General features: G+C 33.4%; 1 protein-coding gene and 1 long non-coding RNA gene across 15 annotated transcripts; one reads left to right on the forward strand and one right to left on the reverse strand.

The window, feature by feature from the left end:
• Window positions 1-62: 62 nt before the first annotated feature.
• LOC107848711 lies at window positions 63-8,049 on the forward strand. Its single transcript, XR_007047432.1, has 3 exons — window positions 63-296; window positions 3,129-3,212; window positions 7,735-8,049. It is a non-coding gene; the product is annotated as an uncharacterized LOC107848711 (long non-coding RNA).
• Window positions 8,050-15,646: 7,597 nt separating this feature from the next.
• On the reverse strand, window positions 15,647-20,841 carry LOC124888708 (zinc finger BED domain-containing protein RICESLEEPER 2-like). 14 transcript variants are annotated; one of them, XR_007047441.1, is made up of 6 exons: window positions 20,624-20,817; window positions 20,262-20,453; window positions 19,960-20,103; window positions 17,757-19,822; window positions 17,524-17,649; window positions 15,647-15,801 (listed from the first exon to the last, which is right to left on the reverse strand). XR_007047441.1 is itself a non-coding variant. In XM_047399798.1 (3 exons), the coding sequence occupies exons 2-3, from the start codon at window positions 18,692-18,694 to the stop codon at window positions 15,680-15,682; spliced, it is 477 nt and encodes a 158-aa protein (XP_047255754.1). In that variant the 5' UTR covers window positions 18,695-20,453; window positions 20,624-20,841; the 3' UTR covers window positions 15,647-15,679. The 14 variants fall into 14 exon arrangements, 2 of the variants coding, with proteins under 2 accessions (XP_047255754.1, XP_047255752.1); XR_007047442.1 differs by having other exon boundaries at window positions 15,647-17,649; window positions 17,757-17,806; window positions 18,340-19,822; window positions 20,624-20,816; XR_007047444.1 differs by lacking the exon at window positions 17,524-17,649 and having other exon boundaries at window positions 18,173-18,250; window positions 18,340-19,822; window positions 20,624-20,816.
• Window positions 20,842-21,409: the final 568 nt, after the last annotated feature.

Consider the following 21,409-nt stretch of genomic DNA (forward strand, 5'->3'; position numbering starts at 1 on the left):
GTTGACCTGGCCCGACCAACTTAACACCCTTATTATTAGCCAGTGTGAGTTAGATAGTTGCTTGTTATGTTAGCTAGCTGGTGGACAATTTATTGACAGCTGAAAGTTAGTTATAGCATTAGCTCTTTTCTTACTCTATAAATAGCTTTGTATAGACACATTGATAATCAATCAATCAGTTATTCAGTTTCTCTTTGTTCTTCCTTTCTCACATCTCTACTTCCAAGAATTGAGCTTTATGCTGAGGCTTCTTCCTCAGCTATGTCTAGCTGATTTTGTCATTGTATCAGAGCCAGGTTGCAAAATCGATAACCTTCTCACTCAATTTGCTTTATCGATGATGAAATTCAGTATAATTTGATATCAACTATTGCTTGGTTCATACTTTTTTCTTTTGATTCATCATGATGTTTTTTCTGTTTGATTAATTACTGAGTTGAACTTTACGTCTCTATATTTGAGTGTCAATTCCCTTTTTTGGTGTTTTTGTCAAAATCAAAATACTCTTGTAATAACGAATTTGGGTGAAGAATCTTTGACTACCATTGGTACTAGTACTGCTGGGATGATATCAGTTTCCCTAGATACATGCATCTCTCCGACAATCCAGGTGCAACGTTAGTTCCTATTCGCTTTAATAGAACGGGGTATAGATCATAGAGAAGGGGACTTCTTAGAGCCTTGTCTATTAAAAACAAGTTAGGGTTCATCAATGGTGAGTGTAAAAGAACAGACCCAGGGACATTACGATATAGGCAGTGGAAAAGATGTGATGATATAGTCACATCATGGATCCTAAATTCACTACCTAAGGAAATTGCAGATAGTGTTGAATATATAATTGATTCTTTTGAGCTGTGGAAAAAGCTAGATGATCGACACAATAAACAAATGGTGTGAAGCTTTATCAAGTACAGAGAGAAATAAATGGATTTTCTCAAGGTAGTTTGGACATAATTGCTTCCTATACGAAAATGAAGAAACCGTGGGAAGAGTTGAACACCTTACATGCTCAGACTTAGTATAAGTGCAATTGTTTGTGGTGATAAAGAACACTTGTTTAAAGAAGAACAGGATAGGATATTGATCTAATTTCTTATGGAGTTGAACGAGGTTTATACAATAGTTAGGGGAACCATTCTTATGATGAATCCATTGCCATCCTTAGCACAAACTTTTTCACTACTAATCCAGGATGAGAGATAAAGAGAGATAAAATCAAGTAATCAATTGTTTATGGAGTCTACCTCTTTGAGTGCAAGTAGCTCAAACAAGATGTCTTTGGAGCCCATTGTTTTACTCGATGGTATAAGTGGCCACAGGAGATGAAAAATTCATTGGTCAAGTTATTCTTCTGGTACTAGCACATCAGGTGGATATGGAAATTTCAGGATAATTATACTCAAAGCACTGGTTATGGTGGGAATATGTAACGACCCTCCCGGTCATTTTTAAAATTTTCTTATATTCCCTATTTTAGCTCTCCCCGTAGTTGGTGTACGTGAATTATGATTCACGAAATGAGTAGTATCAATTCTTGAGGTGTTCAAAAGTGATTTGAGTCATTACTTAGGTTCTTGAGCTTTAATAAAGTTAAGCTTGATCAGGGTCAACTTTTTTCAAGATGACTTCGACTTAGAATTTTGATAATTTTAATAGGTTCGAAATATATTTTTTTAGTCAATTTATAAATTTAATTTATTTCTACAAAGCTCAAAACTAATTTCGAGCATTTTTAAAAGTTTTAGGTAATTTAAATAATTAAGTAGTAGTTTAATGAGTAAAAACCACAATCTTCTTTTATTTTTTACTATCAGATATTATGTGACTTTCAATTAATAGGGTTTAACCTTTTTGGCATAAAGAAAAACGAAAAAAAAAGGGGCAAAACAAAAACTGTTGTAGCGTCGAGGGATGAAGAACAAGCTTCAAGTGATTTTCTGTGTTCGTATTAAATAGTTGTGGGTAGTTTATTAATGAATGATGAATTTTGAGAATTAGGTGGAATGAAATATCATGTAAAACCATGGTAATGATTACAACAATCATTAGAGAATTAGTGGGAAAATTTAATATATTAAAATGTTAGGTAATGATTGTCAATCATTAGCACTAATGTTAAGGTTCATGTTAGGTTTATGTGAATATGAGGGAATCTGAATTTTCGTACATTGCTTACGCTGCTTCCTATTTGAGAATTAGAGAACTTAAAATTTTGATCAGGAAATTTTAGAATAGGAATTTATAAATGAGTGTTATTATATTCATACTTTTATGTAGATTATATATTTGAACAAATTTTGATCATTTGGGAGACTTTACGGAAGGCAAGACCATTGTAAAGTAGCTTGCATTCGGTTTCTTCGATTGAGGTAGGTTACAGTTTAATTGGAGTTTAGACGCAACTTAATTGTGTGTATGCTTCTAAAAGGGATACTTGTGGATTGGCATTCAGACATGCTTGAAATTGTTGATGTTTAGATTGTTGATTCGTGTATAAATATTTATTGAAAATTTACTTGATGGAATTGTCTTATGACTTTAAGTGTACTTGAAAACTTGGTACATTGGGTTGTATGCTGTGAGGTTGTGTAAATTGATATTGATAATACTTATTTATATTTATGTTGGACTGGGTACCACGCTGGTACGTTTATATTTATGTTGGATCGGGTACCACATCGGTATGTTTATATTTATGTTGGATCGGATACCACTCCGGTACGTTTATAATTATGTTGGATCGGGTACCACGTCAGTACGTTTATATGTATGTTGGATTGGGTACGACGCCGGTACGGTACATGAACATAGATTGTTCCCTGCAGGTCATGACTATTTGGGCAAAAATAAGTCCCATAGCATGTGTGTACATATTTGTGTTGATTTTGTGGATGTTTACAATATGGTTGATACTCTTGATGGTTATGTGGTTTGTCTGTGAGCACTATTGACCTGTTATTGTTGTATTGTTGATTCATTGAGAATTTGTTATGTGTTGATGCTTGACTACTTGTTATTTGATTTATGTTGTGTACATGTTATTAAGTTGAGTTGGCCTATGATACCTACTAGTACATAGTGGTTTGTACTGATACTACCCTGTACTCTTCTTTTGTTGAGTACAGAAATTGTTCTAGAGGCTCATACATGATGTCACCTCTAGAGTTTGATAGCAGATCTTGATCCAAGGATGAGCACTCCGTCCCCAGGTTTCCATGGGTCATCTTATTTGTTCTTGTCCATCTTTCGGGCAATGAAACATTCTTTATTTACTTTATTTTGGGATATCTCTTTAGACATGATCTTTGTTAGTAGTTCTTGTACGATGACTTTAGGTTTTGGGAATTTCAGTTAGTAGATTATTTGGTTCCCGCGCTACTGATGATTAATCTCAGATTATTATTGTAAAGATGGTTTTATGAAAATATCCTACTAATATTGACTAAGTGATTGGGTAATGGTTTGATTTAGATGGTTCTTTCACAGAAAGGTTAGTGTGGTTGCCACTCATGGTCATTTGGGTTATGACAGAAAAGCCTCGTATGGTATGTGATTACTGCAAAATACCAGGGCACGTCAAAGAAAATATTATAAACTCCACGGTTATTCACAAGGAAATAATCACAACTCTCACAATAACTACCAAAATTCACAGAGTAGTTAGCAAAACAACACTCAAAATCACAGGTTCAATAAAGGAAAAGGCCTTATAGCTGATATGCATGGAGATGTATCAAATGTTTCATATACCGAGGGAGATGTGCACAACAAGTTATAAGGTGGACACAACATCAACCTATCTAGAGAGCACTATGAACATATTATGAACTTGCTACAACACTTTAAGTTTGGAGCTCATAGAGAAAATGGTAGCAACAAGACTATAGATCATGTGGGAGGAAATGCAAACTTTGTAGGTACCATAGTTTGTACTTTTTCTATTGACTTTAGTAAGCTGTCTTGCAGGTATTTCAAAAATAATCCTGATTCTTAGATCTTAGACTTGGGTGCATCAGATCACATGACGTTCAATAAAAACTCCATGACCAACATCTTTACCCTACCATTTTCTCTTTTAATTGTGTTACCAAATGGTTATAAAGTGAAAGTAAATCAAATTGGTAGTGTAGTACTTGCACCTACTATTGTGTTACACCAAGTGTTGTTTGTGCCTACTTTCAAATATAATTTTGTGTCCATTAATACACTTACCACTTCCATCCTAACAGTATTATCTAATTCACTAAATATTCATGTGTTGTATAGGCCCCTTCAATGAAGAAGCCTCTGGAGATTGATAAAGCTAGGGATGGACTGTACTTCCTATATCCAAAATTCCTGAAGAACAACAGTTGTTCCACTACATAGTATATTGGTTCTTTGAAAAATACCTTCCTTTCTATTACAAATTCTGACTCTAAGCTTGCTTCTGCTAGTTCCTACAGTCATAGAACACAATGTCACTCTCATTTTGCTCTAAATAGTAATCATGATGTGAATAAGTGCTCAAATAAACCTGATGTACAAGATTCTACTTTGAAGAATGAACAACAATTTCCTACTTCTATGACTACTTTTATGCCATTTAGGCCTACTGAATATGATGTGAATATATTATGGCATAACAGACTTGGGCATGCACCTTTGTGAAATTGAGGGATATTCATTCTATACCCGAGACCCTTTCTAACAAACAACATTTCTTATGTAATATTTGTCCAATGGCAAGACAAGAGAAACTATCATTCCCCATAAATCAACCACCACAACTTCCAAAATTTTTCAACTATTACATATTAACTTTTGGGGGGCCTACCACACAATTACAGGTACTTTATCACCCTTGTAAATAACTATAATAGGTGTACATGGACACAGTTACTAGCCTGCAAAAGCAATGCTTTAGAGTTCATCAAAACCTTTGTAACCATGGTTATAAATCAATATAACACTACTGTAAAATACACCAGAATAAATGATGGATTTGAGTTTATAAGCACGGAAACATCAACCTACTTAAAATCCAAAGAAATCATCCATGAAAAAACTTGCCTATACACACTACAACAAAATGGTATGACTGAGAGAAAGTACAAGTGCTTGTTAGAAAGAGCTTGAGCTCTCCTCTTTCAATCTAAATTACCATAAAAGTACTGGGGAGAATGCATTTTGTGTGCTACCTACATCATTAATAGGCTTATCACATCTCATATCAAAGGAAAATATCCATATGAATTATTATATGAAACCAAACCAGTTTACTCTCATATGAGAATCCTATAAAACCTTTGTAACCATGATTATAAATCAATATAACACTACTGTAAAATGCATCAGAATAAACAATGGACTTGATTTTATAAACACAGAAACATCAACCTACCTAAAATCCAAAAAAATCATCTATGAAAAAACTTGCCTATACACACCACAACAAAATGGTGTGATTGAGAGAAAGTACAAGTGTTTGTTAGAAAGAGCTCAAGCTCTCCTCTTTCAATCTAGATTACCACAAAAGTACTGGGGAATGCATTTTGTGTGCTACTTACATCATTAATAGACTTCCCACATCTCATATCAAAGGAAAATGTCCATATGAATTATTATATGGAACCAGATCACTTTACTCTCACATGAGAATCTTTAGTTGTCTTTGTTATCCCGCCTTTCCAAAATATCAAAGGGATAAATTTAAACCTATCACTACACTTCATTTCTTCATAGGAATCCTTTTAGTTCCAAAGGGTACAAAGTCCTTGATCTGGTTACTATGAAAATTCACATTTCTAGAGATGTCATTGTGATACCCCAAAAATTCAAGCCATTGTTAGAATCATGATTTAAGTTCATGAATGATCAAACCTCATGTTTGATAGTTTTATAGAGATTTAAACACATATTAAGGTCACAAATAACTCCTAGCTTATAGATGATTTAAAACAACCCTTAGCGATTAAATTCTTGTGAAGTACATAACTATAGTCAGATTCAAATGAGCATAACTTTTGATATACTACAAATTTTTTATCTCAAGACCCACCACCAGATATATAATTGAATTATCTTTCCAACAATACCAATTTCGCCTTAATCCGATGTCGAGGTGAAAATGGCCAAAATACTGAAGCATTGTCAAAGCTGCCCAGGCTACAACTCATAATGTCTCATTATGGGTCATTACGGGAGAGTCGTAATATGGAAAGTAGATGCTGAAATTGGATTTCTGACCACGACTCAAGTCACGACTCGTGTCCAGACCCGACAAGTCGTGACCTAAGTCATCGAGACTACTTTTGGGCAACTTCCAGACGGGTTTTAAGTTTTTTTTTTTGTTTATTCCACTTTTTAACTCCAAAACTACGTCGTTTAATCTATCTCAAGGTTAAATAAAAAGTTAAAAAAAAACATACAAGTTACTCAAATAAACATGCAATTTTGTCTTTTCCAAAGCAACAAATTGGGGGTTTTCATCTTCAAGTCGAAATCCCCAAAAGTTCAATTTAAGAATAAAAAATAATCAGGTATGTGGGCTTTGAACAACGATACTCTTTCATCCTTGTGCCCAATTTTTTTTATATTGAATTTACGAGATTTAAATTAGGGTTTATACCCAATTTTCATGTTTTTGAAATTATGACATTATCATGTGATTCAAAGTTCAGTTAGCACAAGAATTTACCTTTATTCATGTTTTTACTTACATGATTGTTCTTATGAGATGAATTTTAGTATTTTGACATGAACTCCTATGATTTGATAAAGATGCATGATTCCAGCATGATTTAGTTAGTTTACAAATAAGAACTTCTGAATTTATCATGACTCTTTCAGTTTACAAGAAGTTCAAATTTACTATTTCAGACTACTACAGTATGATTCATATTTCAGTTTTGATCTTATGATCTCATCCATGATATGAAATTCACACAGATATTCATGAGTATGATTTATTAATAGAAGCATGATTGATTTTTAGATTTATAAACCTAAATGCTTATTTTAAGGTAAATTTCACCAGTATAAGCATACAATATATATTTGGAAGTAGTATTTAGCACCGAGATGGAAATGTGAGTTCAGTGCATTCTATTCTCCAAAAACTACGTGTCATCGTAGGTTTAAGGGACTCGCTAGAAAAGTGTCTACCTTGCCTAATATGGGCTAGTTTAATGATCACTCTAATTTTAGTTCAGGTTTTATTATGATGGCAAGGGTACAAAAAACTCTCCTCAATATGGGTCGGACGTTGGACTCCATACTAGCTCACATAATTTATGTCGGTTATGAGAATCTCTCATAGAAAAAGAATTATTTTAGAAACTAAGTGTAAAGACTTATAGTTTTGTTCGGAGATTGTTTTACGAATCATTCCCTATGAGATTTCATCTTTTAGTTTTACCTATGATAAAGGTGAGTCCTTTAACACTTATCCTGCATGATTTGAAAGTATATTGAACTTCAGTTTTACTTATTCCACAGAAAAGACATTTTCAGAAACTAAGTGTAGTAACTCACTCAGCTTATCAGATTATGTTTGTTACTCATGCTTTATGATATCTCAGCTTTCATTTTATTTTAGTCTCTTGGTGAATTTACTTGCACTTAGCATGCAGGATTTAAGATTATGCATTGATTCAGTTTTACTTATTGCATTCACCCTCACTTACTTAGTACATTTCAGAAGTATTGACTACATATATGTTTGTGTGGATACGTTGTTTCATAATGTAGGTACCAGTTGTAGCCCACAATACATAACCAAACAACATACAACTTCAGCCAGCAGGCGATGAGTTCTCTTGATTCGAGGACTCGAGTCAACTCTAGTTCTAGTATTATATTTTTATTCAGTCGTATTTATTAGGGATGGCTGGGGGTCATGTCCCGGCTACTTATAGTCAGTAGTAATAGAGGCTTCATAGACAGTCAGTCAAAGTTGATGTATTTAGTTTCAGCTTCCTTTATATAACCAATGTTGTAAGTTTTTGAATAATTTTGTATTGAACAAGATCAGATAATGACATCGCTTCCACTTATTGCTTCTGATTTTATGTATTTATTTAATTGCTCACGAATAACGCCAGTATCATGGGTTAGCTTAGGATCACTTGTGATTCTAAGCACCGTGTAACGTCCAGGGTAGTCTCAGGGCAAATATTTTCCCTTTTGTTCATGTTCCTGATATTTCTTCCTTTCCATGTTTTTCACCAGTTGTCTAGTGTGGATGTTAATGATATTGAAACTAGGATCAAGCAATGCCAAGTACTAATAATAATATAATAAGTGAGAGTACTATACTAGTTGATACATCATCTAATGTGCATGCTGATTTATCGAATCCACCTTGCATTCCCATAACCTGCAATCCACATGATCCACCACCTCAAATTTACTTACTCATAACTGAACTAGTACCACTATCACAAAGGTCATCCAAAATACACAAACTTTCTGTATATCTTCATGACTATGTTATTCCCAAGAATATAAAGATATCATCAGATCCTTCACCCAACAACCTCAATGTCATATTCTCCAATCACGCCCATATTTTACCTGATATCTTAGCACCCGAGAGTCAGTTGCTTGTCAGAAACATCAACAATGATAGTGAACTTTTTTCTTTTGAAGTGGCAACTACAAATCCTGTATGGCAATTGGCCATGACACAAGAAATTGAGGCACTCCATGCAAATCATATTTCGAATTTAATACCCTTAACTCCTAACAAAAGAGCTATAGGATGTAAATGGGTGTAAAAGGTAAAGCATAAAGCTAATGAAAGTATTGAGAGGTTCAAGGCAAGATTGGTGGTTAAGGGATATACTCGTATTGATTACACAGAAAAATTTTCACCTGTTGTCAAGATGAAAACTGTAAGGGCCCTGTTAGCTACAGCTGTGAAGAAAGGTTAGACTATTTTTCAGCTTGATGTTAACAATGCATTTCTTCATGGTGACTTGCATGAAGAAGTATACATGGAGATGCCACTAGATCTAGTAGTAAATGATACAAGGATGACTTATAAGCTAAAAAAAATCCCTTTATGGATTGAAATAGGCTAGCAAACAGTGGTATGATAAACTCACGAAGGCTTTACATTCCAAAGAATACACTCACTCTATGAATGATTACTCACTTTTCCACAAGAAGACTACAGACTCAACTATTTTTGTTGCTGTTTATGTGGATGACATTATTGTAATTAGGACTCACACATCTGAAATTCAGAAGCTTAAGAGGTTTCTACATGAAAAGTTTAAAATCAAGGACTTGGGTATAGTGCACCATCTTTTTGGGATGTAAGTGCTTTTCAAGGAAGATGGACTTATCATCTCTTAGAGAAAGTTTTTACTGGACATTCTTAAAGACTATAACATTTCATATCTCAGCAATTGTACTTCCCCACTTGATGCTGATGACAAGCTGCATGGAAAAGTTGGGGCACCTATATCAGATCCTACTTATTATAGGAAAATCATTGGTAAATTGAACTTTCTCACTAACACAAGATTGGATATATCCTTCAGTGTTCAGCACCTAAGACAGTTCATATAGGATCCCATGGAACCTCACTTGAAAGCAGCTTTCCATATTCTGAGGTGCCTAAAAAATGATCCTACTTTAGGAATTTTCATGTCACAAGATCGCAACTACAATGTCAAAGCTTATTGTGACTCTAACTGGGCTGCTTGCCCTGACTCTAAGAAGTCGGTAAGTGGATACATTGTATTGCTAGGACATAGTCCTATTATCTAGAAGTCCAAAAAATAAGAAATCATCTCCTTGTCCTCAGCAGAAGCTGAATATAGAGCATTAAAAAAAGTGATAGGAGAATTAGTTTGGCTAAGCAGGTTAATAAGTGAATCATCAGTTCGCTTGCCAACACTAATTGAGGTATATTGTGATAGTCATTCAGCCCTTCACGTTGCAAAAAACCTAGTTTTTTTTCATGAAAGGACCAAGCATATAGAGGTTGGTTAACATTTTGTGAGGAGACTACTGCAATCAGGACTTATTTCTCTTCGTCATATCTCCTCAGATTCTCAACTGGCAGATGTTCTAACCAAATCATCCACTGAGATCAAACACTTTGCTACTTTACACAAGTTGTATGTGTTCTCCCCACCTCCAACTTGAGAAGGTGTTCAGATTAATTATTATTGAAGCGGCTCTAGTTCTAGTTAATTAATTGCACAGATAGTATTAGCCAGTGTGAGTTAGTTGCTTGTTATGTTAGCTAGCTGGTGGACAACTCATTGACAGTTGGAAGTTAGTTATAACATTAGCTCTTTTCGTTCTATATAAATAGCCTTGTATAGACACATTGATAATCAGTCAAGCAGTTATTAAGTTTAGTTTCTCTCTGTTTTCTTTCTCACAACTGTGCTTCCATGGATTGAGCTTCATGCTGATGCTTCTTCCATAGCTATGTCTAGCTGATTTTGACATTAATATTGAGTAGATTCATTAAAAACTTATGTAAATTTGTCGAAAGTTTCACTAAATTTCTCAAGAATGTTTCTACAATCTGTATAATCGAATGCACAATGATATCGTGATCAAATTTGGTTGGCATACAATGTCATGTTAGGTAACAAAGATGAATATGCCGACCTATCTATCTATCTATCTATCTATCTAGTAGATACATAGAGAAGGTGATGTGACACCTTTCTATAGCCTCCACTCCTATTTATCTTCTTTCTTCTGTTTTTGAATTTTTTTCCTTCATTCATTCATTAATCAAACAATTTGTTTAATAATTAAAATCTATTACATTTATTACATCTAATTATATCCTATAGTTACAAAAAGTTTCATCTATTTGCATTCATTACTTAAATAACATGTCTCTGCAACTCTCTTCTAGCTATATCCCATGGTTTAATCAGTAAAATGCGAAGGATAATCGAGGAAATAAAATTAAAGGTGAAAAAGTTTAGTATGAAAGAATTCATTTTTCAAAAACACTTCATTTTCAAAAACAGTAATAAATTTTCTTATTTATTTTGTGTGTGTAACATTTTCAGTTAGGAAAAAGTTAACTTTTTTATTTATTTAGTGTATCATAAACTTGGGCGTTTAAGAGAATCATGCTAAGAAACTCGGTAAAACGAAATTATAACTTCTAGACAATGGGTGCTCTCCCATTTAGAAGATGGCACATTTCAAAATGCCATGATTGTTTATTAAAAATTAGGAATATTTTCCCAAATGGGGCTTATAGATTGAACAGTTATTGATTATAATTTCAACAATTTTTTTATGAGAATTTTGCATGGCATTTTGAAAGAGTACTCCTTTCCATTCAGATGAAGTGATGGGGTGTTGAAATGGTAAAAAGTAAGGCAAAATAATCTTCTGGTAATATGTGGATTTTGTAAGTTAGACACTTCTATTTATATGTTTGTCATTTAAACCCTTCAACCATTCAAAAGGCAACATTTTGCACCATTTGACCGTTGACCTTGCCTATGTGGTAAGGTCATGCTGACTAGGACAAGGAGAGTGTACCCACTCGCCTGGGATGCGAGTGGGGGTCATTTTTTGACAATTTAACATTAAAATAATTAAAAATATATATATAAAAATTTTTAAAAAAAATTAAAAAGGATCTTTTTTTTTTCTCCATCTTTTTAAATTTAAAAATATTTTTAAAAATTTTAAAATAATTTAAAAATATTTTTAAAATTTTTAAAAATTAAAAATATTTTTATAATTTAAAAAAAAAAGATCTTTTTTTTCCTCCATCTTTTTTAATTTAAAAATATTTTTAAATTTTTTTTAAAAAATGAAAAATATTTTTATAATTTTAAAAAAAATTAAAAAAAGATCCTTTTTTCCCTCCATCTTTTTTAATTTATAAATATTTTTAAAATAATTTAAAAATAATTTAAAAATATTTTTAAAAATCAAAAAATTATTTTAAAAATATTTTTAAACATCAAAAAATTATTTTAAAATATTTTAAATTTTTTTAAAAAATATATATTTTCCCTCCCTACCCCACCCCAGCCCGTCCCCACCCCCACACCCCACCCAGCCCGTCCCCACACCCTACCCATCCCGTCCCCACCCCCACACCCCACCCAGCCCATCCCCACCCCCCACCTTCTACCCCCAACCCCTTCTTTTTTTCCTCCATCATTTTTAATTTAAAAATATTTTTAAAAAAATTAAAATATTTTTCAAAATATAAAAATAATAAATTTGAAAAAAATTTCCCACCCCCCCCCCCCCCCCCCCCCCTCCCGCCCCTCCCCACCGCACCCCACCCACAGCCCCCATGATCCTCCCATCCCCACCCCACCCCAGCCCCTTCCAGCCCCCGCACCCCACCCAAATACACTTCCATCCCCCTCCCTCTCACACACACGTTCACTTTTTTTTTTAATTTTAATTTTCCCTCTCAATTCAATTCCTTTCATTTTTTAATTAAAATTTAAATTTGAAATCTTTTTATTTTTTGGGGATTAAAATTTAAATTTAAATTGAAAGTGAGTGATAGTGAATATTGAAAAAAATAGTGAATTTCGCTTAAAAAAATTAAACTTTGTGAATTTGTTAAAAATATTCAAATTTAAAAATAAAAAATTTAATATGTTTGTATGTATGAATTTATAGTTAAAAATTTAAATTAGTTGGAGAAGAATTTTAATTATTTGGAATGGATTTGATGTTTAATTTGTGAGCAAAAATAAAAACATGTTTATTCAAATTTTTTACAATTTATAAATTTTTCTTATTTAATTAAATTAATTTTAATATTTAATTTGTTATGTAGCATTTTAAAAATGACTTGAAATTTAATGTAATATTTTTATTATTATTATTATTTTTATTTTTATTTTCTAAAATGACGTGGCAGATGATGTGGCAGACGTGTCAGACGTGGCAGCTGACATGACAGCTGATGTGGAGGAGAGTGTGTTACACTCACCAAAAAAGGGTTTAAAATATTGTTTTTTAGTGAGTTCAGGGGTCCAAATGACAAACATGTAAATAGAAGTGTCCAACTTACAAAACCAACACAGTATAGGGATCCAGAAGGTCATTTTGCCAAAAAGTAATTAGAAAAAAGTATTATTCTCTTTAATGGTATGTCAATTTGTAGGGAATTTGGTCAATTTTACTTTAAAATAAATAATTTTTAAAAGAGAAAATACATATTTTTCCTTCTAAAATTGCAACGAAAACTTACTTTAACCATTAAACTTAAGTTGTAATTATTTACCCCCTTATGAACTTTAAAGTGTATTATTTTGCTCCCTTAACTGCTGACGTGACAAAAAAATTAAAAAAAAATTAAAGCGCATTAAAATAATAAAAAAGTGTAAAAAATTAATTAGTAGGACCCACCATAGAATTTTTAACCCTTTCTCCCCTTCTTCCTCACACCCCACCACCCCTTTTATTTTAAAGCTATAACAATTTAATTTGAATCTTGCTACATACTATTTTCACCTTAATTTATTTTTTCCAAATGGTTGCATCCAATTACCAAAAAAAATCATCATCATAATCAATTCATTATAACACTGATCTTGGATATCATAATCAATTTTTTCAAATGACTACTTTTTGCCTTAAGATTTCTTGACAGAGGCCTCAAGTAACACCATTTCAGTGCCACTTCAACCATAACAAACATCTTGCTTTAATTTTCAATAATTCTTCTCATTCTTCTTCATTTTATTTGTGGAACGGAGGTCAATTGATCATGGGAAGAAGAAAAAGAAAGAGGAATGGGGTTTGTGGAGCGGAGGTTAGTTGTTCATAGGAGGAGGAAAAAGAAGGAAGAGGAACGGGCAGGGTGGGTAGGTTGGGGGTGAGGGGGGCTGTTTGAAGAAGAAGAAGAAGAAGGAGGAGAAATCGTGGGGTGGGGGGCTGAAGAAGGAGGGGGATATATATATATATATATAGTATGTGTGTGGAATTACGTTGTTTTTTTAAAATTATAATTTTTTATGTGGCACTGATTTGATAATGACATGGCATTGACGTGGCTCAAATTGGGGCATGTGTACTTCACTCTTTGCAGTGAGAGTGGTATAATTTTCTTAGGGGTATCACTTTAATGTTATTAAGAGAGTATATAATTGTCTGATTAGTTTAGGATCTAAAATAAATTTTGATCATAAGTTCACGGTTGATTTGATGTATTTTCTCTTTCTAAAACAATGACTATGATAAAAATCCATACTTACCAACTTTTTACGTCTGTCCTCGTTGTGCTTAATTTGCTTTTACTTATACTACATGAAGATATTAACTAGTTTCTTTATAGGCATTGATGTTGATGGGTACAGATTTATTTTTTACATATTTTCTTTCTCTGTTTTTTTATCACAGTTTCCTTCTTGATTTTTCAAATAGGAAAAACTTTCAAAGCTAGTTTTAAAATCCCACTTAAATATGCACAAAGTATATTAGAGAAATGTATTTTATTATTTTTCAAAAATAAATTATGTTCCAGATTTTCTTCGAAGGCTTTTTTGAGTTCCAACTATATTTGAAGAATAGATTATTTCAATTTATTATTAATTTTTATCACTGCATAAAGCAGGGCCAAATTTGCTAGTATATAAATAGAGGTGAAATGTGTCAGTGACAAAAGAACTAATCCTTGTAGAAGGAGAACGAGAAAATTTAGTGATTACTTTGAACAAAGTTTTCATTTAGTGATTACCTTCAAGATTTATCCACAATCTCACATTCTGATTTAGATTAATCCTTCGTCCTATAATATCAGTTGTACCACAGTAGTAATTCCACACCTTTTCAGTTGATGTTGGATAATTTCTCTTTCAAGATTGTTGCAACATCCACATCATTCATCAATGTCTGAATTCCATCTGTGCATCATTGCAGCAACTGGAATGAATGCATGTCATATTCTTCAGGTTAAAAAGAAAAATTTAAAAGGAAACCCCTTGATCCAAATAGCCTTTAAATCTTCTTCTCAACAGTTCTTTGCGTTAATAAATCCCAAACACTATTGGTCCGCCAAGGTTTATTCATCATATTTTCATGGCATAAAAGTCTCATATTATATCTGACATGATTTACTACATTCTTCGTACTCTCGTAGTTCCGACCCTCTTCCCTCATAAATTCTACAATGTCTTTTAAAGGGTGACATTTTTGAATGTCAGATTGTTGTTTAAATAATGGACCAGTATTGGTCCAATTATCAAACCAGATTGTAGAGGTTTCATTTTTAGGTTCCCACCACAAATATTGTTCAACCATGTCCCTGATGTTCAACATAGCCTTTCACACTTGAGATCCCCCTATCTATTATACTAGTGTAGATAATTGTTTCTTGCAATACTTATTCCAAAGAAACTCAGTCCACAAGTTACTTTGAGTCCTAAACCTCCACCACAACTTAACATTCAAAGCTTGAGACATATTATTAAGAGATTTGAATAGGGGTGTGCATCGATCGGTTTGGTTCGATTTTATTTGTTATTGATTCGATTTATCGATTTTCGATTTTTAAATATGCAAAACCAATGACCAACCAATAAGATATTTTTTATCGATTTTCAATTTACCGATTTTTGATCCTTAACGGTTCGATTTTCGATTTAACCAATAAAAAAATACTTACAAAATAGAAATAGTAACAACCTACTTAGAAAAACAAAATCTTAGTTGCCACCAAATCCTACATAATGAGTTTTAGTTTACAAAAATCTTCAAACTTGAATTGAATGTTAGTTGAAAAAAAATCGAATCCTAGTCCTTCAAGCTTTTGAAAATATCCAGTTCTTGCCAAAACTCGGACACCTACAACATATCACATAACACCTTACAATCCAGTCATAACCTGAAGCTGAAAGTGAAGCTGATGCTGGCAGAGGCAAATACATAAATCTAGAGATCGGAAAGAACAAGGAAACAAATAAAGAAGCTTGGGGGTCGAACAAAAATCATGAAGACGAAACAAAACAAAAATCAAAAGCTAAATGTGGAAGCACTGTTTCACATTATCTAGAATTACAATTGGGAAATACTGAATGAAGTAACTTTACTGAATGTTACATAAATAGATAGTTCTACTAAGTTATGTGATTATTCACATAACTACCTTTAGGACAATTTTCCTTAATAACTTCACTCTTTCGAAATGATTTATGTAGCCAATGGGATAATAAACATTATCTTACAAACCACATATTGTACCAAATTTAACAAAATAAAAAATGTGAAGAAAAAACCAAACTCTCGTGTTTCTCCAATATTATCTGATTAAATTGAAAACCAACAGTATATCCCAAAGCAACTAGAAAATAGTAGGCAGTTTAGACAGGTTTGAATGAGATAGTCAAATCAGTCCAAAGAGATATTCTTGTTGAAGAAACACGAACCCTAAGAACACACTTTGAGATGAGGATTGGATATAAAACTACAAATTATAAAAGCCTGCCTGTAGAACATTTTGACACAATATAGACATCAATCAACAAGCTAATTTCTTCGAGAAGAAAGTTTTTAAATTGATTAAAAAGCAAAGAAAACAGTAAAACACTACCACAATCCTGTAAATAAGGATTTTCTAAACCAAAATCTTCCGGTTTCCATCAAACATCAGATCACTGAACACTTGTCAAACTTAGAACTGAATAAATAATTCAAATGACCAGGAAATTCCCATAACGACCACTAATGACAAGTATAGTTATTAAACCAGAAAAAGCAGTGAGATAGTGCTTTCAATGACATAATCTGGATACCTGAATACAAAACAAAAAGAAAGCGTCCCCTACGTAAAGATCTTATTCCGGTAGAGTAACTGATGTAGTCTAGCATACAAACCAAGAGAAAGTCTGCCCATCAATGACGGGTAATAAAATGTATTCCGAGAAAGTTAAAATTCCAACTGTATATTCTGATGTTCTGAACTATGAGATGATTAAATTGGCTGAAAATAGAAGATCTGATAAGTAAAAGCCAAGGCATGTTTAATAATAAGAAGTCACTAAATTCTCCGAACCTACTCTTTAGATTTGATAAATCACCATTATCTATATATATTATTTTTTTATAACTCATACAAAAAAAAACTCCTACCAACCCACTCGGTGTTTAATAACATCATTGTTCCTACTTGTGCACACCTCAACTAACTCACTCGGTACTTTCTACCTCCTACCAACACTGGTGGTACCCATGTCATTATCACAACACAACTGCCCAGCAGAAGAAACCACAAGTTGCTCTACTCTATCCATTCCACATTAACAATTCCGCGGAACCAATCCATTTCTAATGAAAACACTGGGCTTCTGACTTCTGTACAGCCCTCTTGCAGGCGCAAAAAGCAATTATAGCAGCCAGCATGGAACCAGGGACTCCCTTGCTTCAAGAATGTTTTCTCGTTTTAACATATGGGCTATTTTTCCCCACTCGATAATAAGATCGACTAATTTTAAGAAAATGTTTATATAGTTTAAAAACCAAATATGCTACAGATGGCTTAAAACATGACTAATTTTAAACAAACATAACCTGGGCATACGTTAGGCACAAGCCCTGCAGGCTGCAGTCATAACCTGGTCATGTATGCCCTTCCTACTTGTAGATTTTTGCAGAGTTCAAGACTCCTGGATGCTTATTATCATATGCAAGCTACTCCTGGATGTTTATCAAGAATCATATTCCATCCGAAAACAAAACCCCACAAAACAAGAACACTATCCACACAACATAAAAGTCAAAAAGTGTAGAAAAAGATTCCATACTGTTTGTTGAACACCGTTGATGTAAATAGCCTCAGAATAAGTAGATTGGCCTGGACAAAGAGCACTAGTAGTAACATCAACAAGCACAGAAACAGTCATCTCTTCAGCAATCCAATTAACACAAAATGGCAACAAGCCAACAACAAATGCAACAAAGGCTTCAACTTTCTCATACTCTCAATCCCCATCTCAACAATTCAAGAAACAAGAACTGAACAACACATTAAATTATAAAAGGTTAACTAATTTCTGTTTATTATATAAATACAAGATTTTTATAAATTATTTAGAAGATTTAGACAAAAGGGTAGCTACAGATTTGATCTTTAAAGATGTTGGGATGACACATGACTCAAATCATGTTGTGATCAAGATCGACTTTTTTAAACAAATTATAGCTAGGATGGGTGGCATACCAGATGCCCAGATTCAAGTGCAAAAAAGAAGAACCTCAACTCCACATCAATCATCAAGAATGCTAGTATTAACCAATTCTACAGAGAATTTATATTAATGAGTCACAAAACTGTTAACGACTGTTTACAATAATAACACAAAACTAATACAATTAGAATATTCTTACCTTGTTCAAGCTTTTCGAGGACATCTATATCTTCCTCAAGTTGTGATGCACTCCGAATCCAATCTTGAAGGTACACTAGAGTTTGCACCAATTTAGGAGTTAATGAACTCCTAAATGAATCCAAGATACGTCCACCGGTACTAAACGCACACTCGAATGCCACTCTTGAAATGGGAATAGCTAACACATCCCGAGCCATCTCAGTAAGAATGGGAAATCTGGGTGAATGTATTTTCCACCAAGACAAGACGTTGAAGTTCTTGGTTTCACTTTCATTTGCTTCATCAAGATACTTTTGCAATTCTGTTTTAACTGTTGTTGTATTTCCAGCTTTATGTTTCATAAGATCATCCATGAATGACCCTAAAGACCCTCTCGATTGAACATCACTACCTGAACTCTAAGGCAGTGAACTAGAATTTTCTTTTTCAAATAAAGAGCTAGATGAAGATGAAGAATGTTGACTATCTTTATCTTTTGAAAAAGACTTTACATACTCACCATACATCAAATTCATGTAGTCTTTCACCCCGCTTTCTAAAATTAGTCCTTCTTCTTTCCCAAACATCATCTGAAGAGCAAAACCAACCGAAACAAACTTGTGCCGAGGATCCAGAACACAAGAAATAAAAATTATCTTATTCATTTTCTTTGGACTACCCCAATACTTATCAAAATTTTCTTTCATATTCGACGCAATTTTACCCAAAAGATCATCACCATCATCGTCACTCGATATCAACTGCTTCAAATAACAAGAAACCTGACAAATTTTAAGAAAGTGTAAATTTGATGTGACATAGAGTGATCCAGATACTTCTTTGGTTAGATCATAAAAAATTTGAAGAAAATTGGTAATTTTCTTTACATGATCCCAGTCATCACTCGAAAGTGCACCGGCAACAGTCCCCTCTTCATCCTCAATAAACTGAAGGTAATGTGATAAGCCAATATCACGATCAACATAACTCAAAAACCCATTTTCACACTCAATCGCCCTATTCAACATCAAGTATATGGAGTTCCACCTCGTAGAAACATCCAAACATAACAATTTTTTATTATTGATATCAACATCTTCACAACATTCTTTGAACCTCTTACACCTTGCAGGGGACTGCCTTATGTATTTCACTGCTTTTCTAACCCTTTCAATGGACACACTAGTCACTTTCAAACCATCTTGGACAATAAGATTAATTATGTGAGCCATACACCTTACATGAAGGTGTTCTCCGTTCATGAAATTGGTTCCCCGTTTAGTGAATGCCTTAGCTAACTCTTTCACAGTCACATCGTTTGAACAGCATTATCGACTGTGATGGTAAAAATTTTATCTATGCCCCAATCACATAAACACTTACTAATCTCATTAGCCATGTCTTCACCTTTGTGTCTAGTAATTGGACAAAAGTTAATTATCCTCTTGTGCATAATCCATTTACTGTCAATCCAATGTGCAGTGATGCACATATAATTAATTCTGCAAAAAGGTCCAAGTATCAGTGGTAAGACAGATTCTTTGTTAGGCTTCTCTAAAAGACCTTTTCAACTTTTGTTTCTCTTCATCAAACAATTTAAAACAGTCACGTGTCACAGTGGTACGAGAAGGAATCTTACAATGAGGTTGTGCAACTTTCATAAGGTTTCTAAAACCTTCCTTCTCAGCAAACTTGAAGGGGAGTTCATCTACAGTCACAATGCGACATAAAGCTCTCCTACATTGTTCTTGCTCAAATTTCCACGAAACAACAACCACATCACCTGCAACAACCCCTCAATAGATTGAAAGCCTATTTTGGTTTGATTTTTGTCAACAGTTTGATCTCGAGGCATCTTTGAACATATTAACAAATGAGTAAGCATTGCCGTCGTACAATTTTTACTTGAATCAGCAAAATAATCTTGACCACAATACTTACACTTTGATTTCTTATTTCTTTCTTCATCAACAAATGATCCAAAATGATTCCATGCACGAGATCTTTTTTCTTCTTTCTTTCTTTACCTTAGTCTGGACAGAATGTGTTTGACGCGCAATATTTGAATTAATGCTCTCATCGGCTAGAATCACTGCCTCATCAGTTGTAGGATTTTCAGCCATGAGTATGTCACTGTAAAATAGAATTTAGACAATAATCAGACAACAAATCATGAAATACTTTCAAAGTAAACAAAATTAAGAAATTCTTAAAGGGAAACTTGAACAATATTGAAATTGATATTGAAATTTAACTCCAATTGTCAATTAAGATGTTTGATTCGGGTTGCAGAAGTCACTAACCGTTGATAAAACCCTCACCGTCCGTGACCTCGCCGCTGCCGCTGCCGCTGCCGGAGTGCCGGTTGCTCGATATCGTCGTTTCGTCTCTCCCGTTGTTGGTTTAGCCCTTAGAGTTCATTGTGTGTGACGGTGTGACCGTCGGTATGTTAAATGTATGACTGCTTTTATGAATTATGAATATTTTTCTCACTAAGAAAAATTGAAAATAACTAATAAGTATTCTATATAATAAATAATATAAATATTTATATATAATAATATAAATAAGGGTAAAATAGTAATTTTAGTATATTCGTATTGGGTTATCGGTTAAATCGATAACCCAATAGGCTAAAACCAATACCGAACTGATAACTCAATAAAAATTTTTATAAAACCAATAACTCAATAGCATTTTTATTGGTTCGATTTATCGATCGATTCGATTTTTGTACAGCCCTAAATTTGAAGCCTAAGCCCCCTTCCTATTTGGGTAAACAAACCTTTATCCCAAGCAGCTCAACGTTTGCCCTTTCCTGCCTCTTTGTTATTCCAAAAGAAAAAAAAAATTAGTAAAAATCCTCTGAAGGTCTTTGTTGCGCTCAAGCGCACACACAAGTGTACGTGGTCTCATCAAGTAATACAATGATCTTATGAAAAGCAGAACATGATCCCTCAGAGACTTGTGTTGACAACTATCCAATTCTAATTCACTATTGAGATTAATCAAGTGCAAACGTAACCACAAAGCTGAGAGTTATAAACTGAAGTAAAGTAAACAATGCGGTAAAGTAAAGTACTTGGACA

This window comes from Capsicum annuum, chromosome 11 (assembly GCF_002878395.1).
Source record: "Capsicum annuum cultivar UCD-10X-F1 chromosome 11, UCD10Xv1.1, whole genome shotgun sequence".
Taxonomy (NCBI): Eukaryota; Viridiplantae; Streptophyta; class Magnoliopsida; order Solanales; family Solanaceae; genus Capsicum; species Capsicum annuum.

Excerpts from the sequence above, each read along its gene's own strand:
- LOC124888708 (XM_047399796.1), bottom strand. The coding sequence starts at position 19,582 with ATGAACGGAGAACACCTTCATGTAAGGTGTATGGCTCACATAATTAAT. Across the intron at positions 19,103-19,207 it reads CGAGTGATGACTGGGATCAT|GTTTCTTGTTATTTGAAGCA; the intron begins GTAAAGAAAATT and ends AAAATTTGTCAG.